The 12,367-nt window shown below is 37.6% G+C and overlaps 1 protein-coding gene across 1 annotated transcript in view; it reads right to left on the bottom strand.

Annotated features, from left to right (window-relative positions):
* LOC105511619 overlaps positions 1–276 on the bottom strand; it is a 31,255-nt gene extending 30,979 nt beyond the window's left edge. The window contains exon 1 of the mRNA XM_011941791.1: positions 94–276. Within this exon, the coding sequence (XP_011797181.1) occupies positions 94–173 (80 nt within the window). The 5' untranslated portion in view covers positions 174–276. The remainder of the gene's footprint in view (positions 1–93) is intronic.
* Positions 277–12,367: the final 12,091 nt, after the last annotated feature.

Below are 12,367 nucleotides of genomic sequence, written 5' to 3'. Positions count from 1 at the left end.
AGTCGGGTTTGGGGTCGGGGTCACGGGCGGCGGGCTGAGCGGAGCGGAACCGGGATATTTCGGGGGATAGGGGAGGAGAGGGCTGGACGTTACCTCTGGGAAGCAGTGGGGGCGTAACCTGGAGGCCCTGGCTCGCAGGGGTAGGGGATCAGGCCCTGGCCCCCGCTCTGCATCCCGCGGGGTCTCAGCTCCCGGAGCCCCCCTTCCCCCCCCCGCACCGGACGCAGCCGAGCGCGGCCTCCATCCCTCGGGCGCTGTCTCCAGGGCTTCGGGCCTCTCCCCCTACGCCCTATGCTGGAAGCCCTTCGACTATGGAAGGAACCAAAGATGCTCCCGTTCTCTTGTACTGGGGATGTGGTGGCATCTCAAACATTCACAGTTACGGCGGGGTTTAAAAAGCAGATGTGACCTTTCCGACCAAAGGCCATCTGGCTAGTGTTTGAGCCTCAGGTACAGTTTTTCGTTGAGTTTTACCATTTAATTCTGCGATCTGCAACATCAGGTCTTCCTTTCACAGAAACAATGTGATACAACCAGATTGAAAGGATATTTGCTGCATATGTGAACCCTTGCATGGACTTCCAGTATCTTAAAAATGGTTAAGTGTTTTCTGTGGGAAAATGGTGCTCATGCATACAAAAAACTATTTTGGTTCAGTAATGGTTGCCAACTGGTTTACTATGTAGTTTGAAAACCAAACAATTAAAAAGGAAAAACAAAACCCTATTATTTGGGCGTTTTAAATAGTGGCATATTTCCAGGTTAGTATTTGGTAACACGTTGAGAACAACTGGTTTCCACTATTAGGCGACATAACAAACATAACATAAAATAGAACCAAAAATATGCTAGTTTGTAGTAAAACATGTTGTATTAGTCCATAAGTCTAGTAAAAAATCCCACTTAAAAAGAAATAAAACTTTATCATGAGACTCTTAATATATATTATATTAGAATTAAGAACTCTTCCTGCAATATTTGAACAATAGTAGAGTATGTTAACACTTTGAACCAGTCTATCTCAAGCTGTTAGAAAGGTAGGTTTCTGCTCCTAGTTTCTTTCCATGAGTTAAAATGGATTCATCTGAAATATATGCATGCTTTTGGTGGGGCACAGTGGGTCATGCCTGTCATCCCAGCACTTTGGGAGGCCAAGGCTGGGGGATGACTTGAGGCCAGGAGTTAGAGACCAGCCTGAGCAACGCAGAGAAAACAATTTTTTTAAAGAAAAAAAAGTTTCTAAAAATTTGTATCACCTCCAAAAAGGAGGGATAATTAGAAAATATGATATTCTACTCTTGCAAAATCTGTTTTTAAAAAAGTAAATGACAGTATAATATTTCAATATTAGTTGGGTTCTCTACTTTGAAGAGATTCTTAAATTCCACTGCTCAACTTTGCAATTTTAAAAGTTTACATCAGTTGTTCTTAATTTCTTTCTTTCTTTCTTTTTTTAGAGATAGGGTCTTGCCCTGTCACCCAGGCTGGGGTGTAGTGGCATGATCATGGTTCACTGCAGCCTTGAACTTCTGGGCCCAAGTGATCCCTCCACCACAGCCTCCCAAGAAGTTAGGACTACATGTGCATGCCACCATGCCTGTCTGATTTTTGTATTTTTTGTAGAGAGGGGGGTCTCCCGGTGTTGCCCAGGCTGATCTTGAACTCCTGGCCTCAAGTGATCCTCCTGCCTTAGCCTCCCTAAATGCTGGGATTACAGGTGTGAGCCACGATGCCCTGCTTCTTTCTTAATTTCATGCATATGCTTCTGAGGGTCCTTGGCTCACCAGAAATCATATGCAGAATATAACATATATTTGCATTTTTCCTCGATGAAGAGTCTGTGTGGTGATTGCATTCTCAAAAGGATATGGCTCTGTAAAAGATTATGAACTTCTAGATATAAAATTAAAGGATAAATATTCCATATTTGGAAAGCTAAAATTTTTAAATTACATTTGATGATTTATGTCCTTCATTTCTGATTATGCCCAAGAAATGTTTGTGATTAAGAGTTTAGCACATAGACGTCGTTTCTCACACATTCTCATTGAAATCGAAGGAAAATATTAATCCCATTTTACAGATGGGGAAGTAGAACAAGTTGTTTTAAGGTCATGCAAACACTGGTGGGCCAACATGTGAACCCAGATTGTCTGAAGTCAGAGCCAGCATTCATAACCAGGGTATACTAGACTTTGATCGGTAATACCATTTGATTGATGTAAAAATAAGTAATTGATGTTTTAGTTAGAATTGCAAAGTATATCTGAGATTATCATAGCATACAATACCATGAGATTTTAGAGCCCTGGACTCCCAGTATGAAGAGCTTTTAATGATACTAACCTCATGTTAATGACACTAGTCTGAAATCACACCCGAAGTAGGGTCATTTCTACAGCATCCTTGGCAGGATCATCCACCTCTGATTTTAGTCTTTCCTATGATTACAAATTTCCCCTCTTTTTTTTCTTGACCTTTTTTTTTTTTTCCCCTCTCTTTTGAGACGGAGTCTTGCTGTGTCGCCCACGCTGGAGTGCAGTGGCATGATCTGGGCTCACTGCAACCTCTGCCTCCCAGGTTCAAGAGATTGTTGTGCCTCAGTCACCCAAGTGGCTGGGACTATAGACCCTGGCCACCATGCCTGGCTAATTTTTGTAATTTTAGTGGAGACAGGGTTTTACCCTGTTGGCCAAGCTAGTCTCGAACTCCTGAGCTCAAGTGATCTGCCTGCCTCTGCCTCCCAAAATGCTGGGATTACAGGCTTGAGCCACCGTGCCAGGCCTTTCTTTTTTCTTTTAACATTTTAAATCTGTATTTCTGTGTATATCAAGTCAAAATCTGCCTTCCTGATATTTACACTGATAAATCCAGTTCCCCCTTGGTGTGTGTGGTGTCTTTATCATCCATGAAATGATTAAGAAATAAATGACGACCGGGCGTGGTGGCTCACACCTGTAATCCCAGCACTTGGAGAGGCCGAGGCTGGTGGATCACCTGAGGTCAGGAGTTTGAGAACAGCCTGGCCAATATGGTGAAACCCCATCTCTACTAAAAATACAAAAATTAGCTTGGCATGGTGGTGTGCACCTGTAGTTCCAGCTGCTCAGGAGGCTGAGGCAGGAGAATCGCTTGAACCAGGGAGGTAAAGGTTGCAGTGAGCCGAGATCGCACCACCGCACTCCAACCTGTGTGACAAGAGCGAGACTCCATCTCAAAAAAGAAAAGAAAAAAAAAAAGAAGAAGAAATGGCTTCTACTTTAATGTTTTAATGTTTATTGAAGCATAATTTACATGTAGTAAAAGTAAAAGTTTAACAAATGTCTATAATTGGATAGTCCCCACCACAGTCAATACATAAAGGATGTTTCCATTACTTTAAAAAGTTCACTCATGGCCCGTCATGAGTCAGTGCTCTCCCTCTACACCCCCAGCCCCTGAAAACCATTAATTTAATTGATGCTCTTAAAGTTTTATCTGGTCTAGCATATATAAATGGAATTATACATTAGGTAGCCTTTCGTATTCTCTGGCACTTAGCATAATGCTTGATATTTATTAAGTTGTTACATGTATCAGTAGTTTGTTCAGTGATGTGCTGGGAAATGTTTTAAAAACATGCTCTTCAGAAAAAAAAAAAAAGAATCCCTGATTTGTGGCATTTGCTAATCATTGTAGTGTAAATACTCTCACTATGGCCTAAATTAAGCTATCAGCTCATAGAATTCCTGAAAATTTAACAGTGGGCTCCCATGAGCTGGTACCAGCCAGCTCCAGCACAGTTGCTGTTTTTGTTGAGTAACATGGTTTTACAGCAGGGTAACACAATTTGTTCATCTATTCCTAAACTGATGGATATTTGAGTTGTTTCTAGTGTTGGTCAAATATGAATAAAGCTGCTATAAACATTTGCATACAGGTCTATGTGAGGGACAAAAATATTCAGTTTTCTTGAGTTAATACCTGGGAGTGGGATTTTTGGGTCCTAGGATAACTGTGTATTTATTAATATCAGTGACCTTTTTATTGAACTACTGAATTGTTTTCCTAAATGGTGATATCATCTTACATTCCTACAGCAATATCTGAGAGTTTCAGTTGCTTTGCATCTTTGTCAGCACTTGGTATTGTCAGTTATTAAAACTTTAGCCACTTATTATGTGTGTAGTGATCTCCTTTAAACTTTTTTACTCTTATTTTCAGTAGTGTTTAGACTCAGCATAGAAAGTTTATGATAGATGTTTCTAAAAAAATAATTTTCTTTAGCTTGGGCATCAGTTATGATCTCACTATGAAGGCTGCAGCCTTTGAAGGCTGTTTGTTGAGTTTTTACTGTGCACTCACCTTCCATGTTGTGAAAATTACTTTTGGTAAAGGCATCATCATTAGGGAATTATTCTAATGCTTAGCTGTTAACAATTTTAAAAATGAACCATTTTAAACAGGTAGATAAAGCTATGTTTAAAAAATTAGAATTAAGAAATTTATCATAAAGAATTTTTTTTTCAATTTTTACTTGGACTTCAAGGGAAAAAAAGATTCTTTGTGGCTCCTCGTATGCCAACACTTTGCTTTGATAGGATTTCACCAAGTTCTATAAACTCATTGAATTGTTTTTTATTTTAAAATCTTGAGGACTGTTAAGTTAGTTACTACTCCTTCTGAAACCACAGTATCAAAATCTATTTTTTTTGAGACAGGGCTTTTTTTTGTTGCCCAGGCTGGAGTGCAGTGGCATGATCTTGGCTCACTGCAGCCTCCACCTCTCGGGTTCAAGCGAGTCTCCTACCTCAGCCACCTGAGTAGCTGGAATTACAGGCATCCGCCACCATGCCTAGCTAATTTTTGCATTTTTAGTAGAGACAGGGTTTCACCATGTTAGGCAGGCTGGTCTCGAATTACTGACCTTGTGATCCACCCTCCTTGGCCTTCCAAAATGCTGGGATTACTGTGCCTGGTCAAAATCTGTCTTTGAAATTTCATAGTTTTAATGTGGACAAATGATTAAATTACATATACCTCATATCAACATTTAATTTGCAAATAGTAAAATGCTAGGTTGCCCCGTTGGAATAAGATATCATTCATTCAGAAGGTGATATGAAATAAAACCCTTAGAAGAGTAACCTGCCAGGTGCGGTGGCTCATATCTGTAATCCCAGCACTTTGGGAAGCCAAGGTGGGTGAATTGCTTGAGCTCAGAAATTCGAGACCAGCCTGGGCAACATAGTGAGACCCCTTCTCTTTTTTAAAATAAGAAGAGTAACCTTGTAAAAGACATAGTCATGTTAGATTGTAAATAAGGATAGCTGTATTCACAGTTTGAGTACCCTGTAATAATGAAAGATGCTTGTTTAAACATCTCAATAGTTCTCACAGAAAATGGATAATTTGTTCGGTCATTGATTCATACATTTGTTCATATACATGCACAAATATGTCGTGCATATAGGATTCAAGGTCCTTATCATGTTAGAGCTTACAGTTGAGTAGAAGAGACTGTTGAACAGGGTATCACATACGTGAGGTGTGGGTGCTGTAGGTAGGTACATATGGTGTGGAGGTGGGGTGGGCATGAAACTCAGACTTCAGAGTTTGGCAGGACTTCCAGGAGGAAGCATTGTCTTCATTGAGAAATCTGGAGATTGAGTAGTTAGGGGAAGTGGCTGTGTAGCATTAATAGAATGTACAGTTATTAAGAGATGAGAGAAAATGCGAATAGTAAACATATCAGGAATATTGTTTTCAAATAACAGGTCTCTAAAGCCTACATTTCTTGCCCCTACTCAGTCTCAGTGGTAATTAGGAAGGTTAATGGGAAGTAAAACTGGTAAAAACCAAAAAAGCAAACATTTACTATATTATTGAGGTATTTTTTGGTAGTTTGCTTACTTCTAACATTCGTAGACTGAAATAATTTGATCATATTATCTTTGAACTCATCTCCAGATCTTTTAAGAAGCATTAATATAGATAAGATTATAGCATTCTTTTTTAACATTTAGGCTAATTCTCATCTAATACTGTAATGTTTATACATAATTAAGTGTATTTGATTTTTATTGCTGCCATGAAGTTCATCAAGTTTTGTTTGTGTGACAAGTATTAATGACATCTGAACCACTGATTTTATGCTGGGATATGTCCAACTGCTAGTTTAGACATATATACTGAGATACTTACACAGGCATGTCAACCTCAACATGGCCCAAATGTAACTCATAATCTTTCTCCCAAAATATATTTTCTTCTCCCATCTTCTCAGCTAAAGTAAATGCTGTTAGCACCTGTTCTATCAGTAGATTGAGATTGGCAGTCATCATACACTCCTCAGTCTTCCTTATGTCTCACATTTACTTAAGCATCAGGTCCAGTTGTTTTTTAAATCTTGTAAATGTCCTTTTCAACATCCACCTGCTAGAAGACAATTTTGGGGCCTGTATTTCCCTGCTGAAGTATTTGAGAGGTCTTTTAAATATTCTTAACTTCAGTCTCACGTCTTCTCATAATTACCCTCACACCCTTTCCAAAATGAATTGTTTTTTCTTTGTTTTAATTATTTAAAATGTGAAATTGTGGTCTTTCCAGTATACCACCTTTTTTTTTTCTGCTTAAAATTCTTGAATATGTCTTAAGTCATTATCAAAGAGGCACTGAAACATGGGGTTGTAATCTATAAAAAGCTCTTTGTAACCTGACTCTGGCTCATCTCTGAGAGGCATTCATTTGTGCATTTTTTATAAAAAGACTTGAGTGTCTGCTGTCTGTTAGGCACGGTGCTAGGTGATAGAGCTATATCAAGGAGCTTAAATTCTAGTGGCGAGGGGGATAGATAACAAGTATTCGTGTTGTTAATTGTACTGTCAATAACTGTCAGTTATTATAGTACATAGTGTATTATATACTATATTATATTATTATAGTATAGCTGTCAGTGACATCATACAATCATCGTGGTGCTAAAGTATGGGATTGCCATTTGTAGAGGTCTGGATCAGAAGGCCTCTCTGTAAAGGTCCATTTGAAGAGATTTGAGGCAGCCGAGGGAGTGAGAATTGTAGGACTGAGAGAAGAGCAAGTGCTGAGGCTCTGAAGCAGGAGAGTGCTTGGCATATTCACAGAACAATAAGGGGTTGACTGAAGGAGGTGAACCATGAGGTCAGGGTGGTGGAGGTGTCATTAGTCTTGGGTAGACCAGTGTTAGGACTTTGACTTCTGAGCTCAGTTGTTTGAGCCTAGATTGCATCCTCTGCATGGCAGAGATACATTCCTGTCTCCTACTTGAAGCTTTTGAAGTATGCCGTGCTCTCCTGCCCCTGAGCCTTTCTTTCTACCTGGAATAGTGCTTAGGTTGTCCCTCCTGGATGTTCCCTTAGCACTCTTGGTTGTACTCCTATTATGAAACTTAATAGCTGGTTTAAAAAAACTTCTGAATTTTTATTTCATTGAATTAATGTTTGTTGAATTATAGAACTGCTTAAATATAGGATTAATCACTGAAAACTGGGTAGGAGATGCCAACCACATTGCATAGCAACTGCTAGCTCATGTGGACATGGAATCTGTTTTGCTGACCACTGTGCATTTAGTGCTGGTGCAATGAGCTATACACAGTAGGTGCTCAGTAAATACTTTGTAAATGATTGAGTGCACATTGCTGTGCCAGCCTCTGCCTTTTCCACTGCTTCCCTGAAACCCATGGGTTAAATGAACCCAAAATCCCTAAACGTTTCCTGACAGCCTTATCTTTCCACTAATCTTATGGGTGAGAAATGCCACATATTTAGAGATGCATTTTTTCACCATAAATAAATGTAGTAATAAAGAAATACAGTAGCAAAGAAATGTGGAAATAATTTATCTCGAAGTTAAATAAATAAAGTTCATTGCAGAATGTTTTGACTCATTCGTACTTCTGTTTTTCTTTCTTTGGTTGGATTTTTTTCAGGTTAATTTATTACTTGGCCCCCAGATCTTGAATAACTATAACACTAATAGATCTAGAATATCAGTTCTATAAACAACTGAAACTTGAGTCTTGCAGAATGTGAAAAGCCCAGCACCAGAAAAAAAGTTAATGATATTTCTTCATGTGTTTCATTTGGTTGAACAAGGAATTACTAGTTGATTTATTTACTTGACTGCACTGGTGCAGGGCTGTGGGATTTTTGAGTCTAAAAGTATCAGGCCTTACCACGTACCTTTCAGGGACCCGTGGGACATCTAGGTATTAGGGTCATAAAACTGTGACCATTAACTCCAGATTCCCCAGTTCTTGTTGCAGGCTTCCATGTCCTGTCTGACCCCATTACCTTCACGTCTTTGAACCTTCAGAGGAGGGACATTGAGATATCTCAAGTACTGTATCTGGAGAAAATGTGAGACTTGAGGCAAAACTTTAAAGCAATGCCTGTTAGTGATACAAGTCACTTACCCCTCATTTTGTTTAATCAAAAATTACTGTGTCCAATAGATTGTATATAATAGATGATAAAATATTGGATTATTGATCTTCCATAGTGTTATAGTCCATTGTGAGAAGTCTCATTATGATATACCTTGTAGTTTTTTTTTTTTTTGGTATATGAAATACTTTTTATCTCTTAGCCCACTTAATGCAGGCACTATATATATTTTGACCAACTAGACTAATTTCACTTAAGTGCTGAGATTTTGTTTTCAGTTTGGGGTTTTGTTGCTGTTTTAATGCTTATGCCTGAGTTGGGCCTTGGTTTTATATCTCTATAAAGTGGTCTCACTATTAAATAAGCACTTTAGTTTTCTCAGCTCCAGGAAAATTATGAATGATTTTCTTAGGTCTGTGTTTTCATCCATAAAGGTTATTTTTTAAAAAGAAAAAACTGTTGTCACCTGCTTCTATTCATTTATTAGTATATTTGTGTATAATATATGATTTAGCTTAATATATCATCATTTTGTGATATTTCACAAAAGAACACCATGGTTATCAAGTGCTGCAGTAATTGAGCAAGCTCAAGGCTTGGAGGTGTTTGGAGACAACGCTTTTTATCATTATGCTGATCCAGTAGCAGGTACTTGTAAGCCTTAAAAAAACGGAAGCCCTACTTAGTAAAGAGAACTGACATACGTGGTACTATAATAATATATTTTGATGAGGTTGCAAGCTTGGATTGGAAACTTTGTATCAACTAGGTATGTGTGAAGCCACAGTGGATTTGAAGTATTATATTTGGAAGTTTAGAGGACTACTAAATGAGTGAGGATTTTAAAAAGTAATTACAGTTGTTTCATTCTTTTGTGAATGGCCTAATCTCTTTAAAGTATTCATTACTACTACCTATAAAAGAGTAGTGCCTATTGATAACGGCACTTCAGAGGCCCAGAAATTAAAAGACTCTTGTTCTTCCCCTGCTGGTAGAGAGTTGTGTCTTTGGGTAGGACCCCTAGCCTGTCTGGCCTCTGGTTCTTCATGCATTGGCTCTCCTTTCCCCTGTGGGTCCTTGAAATAATTGCGGTCATTGTTCTGACATGTATTCTTTCAGCTTTCTTTAGTTTCTTAAGCCCTTAGTACCTGTGTTACGAGTGGAGATCATGTGACGGTGATTTTTGACATGTTGTAATTGGTATGTTGTCAACACTTGATGAATCAACTGCCCAGCCGATTAATACCAAGCCCAGCTTCCTCTTCCTGTATGGTGTTTCTTCCTAGCATGTTTCCTTCTGTTCTCCAGCCAGTGTGGACTTAAAGGAGGCCAACTTATTTAATATTAGCCTAAGGAAAATAGAAATTTGATGCATAGCTGTTATTTGGTCCGTTAAAAAATTACGCCAAAATTATTTTGTGTTACGTCTTATTTTTTTCAAGGGACAACTGATTTGTTTATCTACACATTAACAAGTAGTTTTATTGACTTGCTTTGAGTAAAACATCCACACACATAAATTTCACTTTATAAGTTGCATAACTCAGAAGGTGATTAATTATCGTGCCTGGGATTCAACACTTTAAATAGAATTTCCACAAGTATTTTCTCAAAATATTCGTTACTTAGTACATGTTAAGTATTTGAGTTTAGAAAAACAATTTAATTTACCTGTTTTAATTTCTGCAACACTTATTAAAGATACATTACCTTATTGGTTTTTTTAATTTTTAATTTTGAAGTAATTATAAACTTGGGAAGTTGCAAAAATAATGTAGCGCTCCATGTACTCTTCACCTATCTTTCTTTCCCCATTAATAATATAACTATAGTACAATAACTGATTTATATTTTATTACTGAAAGCATAGTGGCCTGATTTTGAAAAATATTGGAAAATACAAGAATGTTGGTATTTTTGTCCTCTTCAGAGGGTGAAGATGTTCATGTATACAATTTCAGATTTGTGCCTTATGTCCGTAGGCAGCAGGCCCAGGGAATGTTTCTTCCCTGCATTTCCTATAAGAAGAGCAACAGGTAACTAGACAAACGGCTGATTATTTCCACAGGATAATTCAGTCACAGCCCTAGATATACTCATGTAAAAATTTTAATTACATGGCATTCTTCTTAATTCCTCTTTACTGTTCTTTATTTAGGCACTACTATATTTGCTTACTGGGAGCTTCCGCTCTCTTTTTTTTTGAAACAGAGTTCGTTCCATCACCCAAACTGGAGTGTGCAGTGGCACAATCTTGGCTCACTGCAACCTCCACCCCCTTGGTTCAAGTGATTCTCCTGCCTCAGCCTCCTGAATAGCTAAGACTACAGGCACGTCACCGTGCCTGGCTAATTTTTGTATTTTTTGCAAAGACAGAGTTTTACCATATTGATCAGGCTGGTCTTCAACTCCTAAGCTCAAGTGATCCACCTGCCTCAGCCTCCCACAGTGCCAGAATTACAGGAGCCAGCCACCGTGCCTGGTCACTGGGAACTTTCTTAACATGTAACAAATAAAGCAAGAAATATTGAGCAGTTAGCCAAAGATTATTTATTAAGTATCTGCTGTCACTGTGCTGATTCTAAAGAGATTTTGGAAAAGTTAATAGTGCAGCTAAATAAGCAGCTATAGAACATTACCAGACATTGTATCATATATTTGAGCAAATTTTATTTTCTCTCTAGACACATAATGTAGGAATATGATTGACTTTCAGTAAACATTTGTTGAGTGAATAAATGTAAATAGACAGTAAACATGTTGTCAGAAAATTAGGAAAATATTCACTGTTACGCTGAGGAACTCTAAGACTGTTTACTAAAAATGAAAGAATGATAATATGTGTTTTATTATGTTTCTTTTTTCTGTTCACCCTAGAAATCCCTACGGATTTATAGATAAATTTATAGTCAGATTTATTTGATTAAAACTTGGAGTCTTTTTGAGTCTTTTTGACCCTACAGCCCAAGTTCTTTCCCCATAACATTGCCCGTTAAAACACAATATTAGGTGATTTAGATGATAAATGCCATAGTTGAGTAAATAAGTGTGAAACAAAAATAAACTCTGTATCAGTTATTTGTAGAATAATCATTATGTATTGATTGGTTAATAATTTTATTTAGCTTGATTTATTTGTGTAGTGAGTAGGGACTAAATTAGATCAAGTATCAGGGATTAAACTTGCTACCTGGGAACTTAGTTCTTATTTCCCAAAATGATGATCCAATGTAAATAGACTCTCAAGTGGTGTTATGATATATGATAATAATTCTATAAGCTTTTTTTCCTAAAGATGATAACATACTTCATTGTGATTGTGCTGGGTGTCATGGGTACTATGCCTGGCTGCTTTACACAGGGGTGCCCTCAATAGCTTTGTAACAGTGGAGATAAGATAGATAGATACATAATAGAAAGGTATTTGATGAGTCTGAGAGGTACAGAAGTGCTGTGGACACTTAATGAGTAGAAAGATTATTTTTGGTTGAACTGATTAAGAGAACCCTAAGGTACAGTGTTTGATCTGAGTATCAGGGGGATTGATCGAATTTCCTTGGTGGGAATTGTGAAATTTATTTATATCAAAATTATAGGACATATAAAATTAATAGGTTTCACTGTCAGTGAATCAGAACAGGTTTCTTGGGGAAAAATATTCACCCAAATATAATATTTAAGTAAAGAAGAAGAAAAGGATTAGGAATAATGTAAGATACTTAGGAAAAAAAATGCTTACAATATGAAAATCGTACTCTTGCTCCTGAAGCATTTTACAACTAGGTCATCATAAAAATTGTACTAAATATGACTTTCCTACCATGTATTCTTTTTTTTAAAAAATACATTTTATTGTATATATTTAAGATATTCATACGATGTTATGAGATAACATAAATAGTAAAATGTTTACAATGGTGAAACAAATGAACATATCATCTCACATAGTTACCCATTTTTTC

The sequence above is a fragment of the Colobus angolensis genome, unplaced genomic scaffold (genome assembly GCF_000951035.1).
Source record: "Colobus angolensis palliatus isolate OR3802 unplaced genomic scaffold, Cang.pa_1.0 Scaffold200, whole genome shotgun sequence".
Lineage (NCBI taxonomy): Eukaryota > Metazoa > Chordata > Mammalia > Primates > Cercopithecidae > Colobus > Colobus angolensis.
The sequence above is the reverse complement of the archived record's forward strand: the minus strand, read 5'-3'. Positions and strand labels throughout refer to the sequence as shown.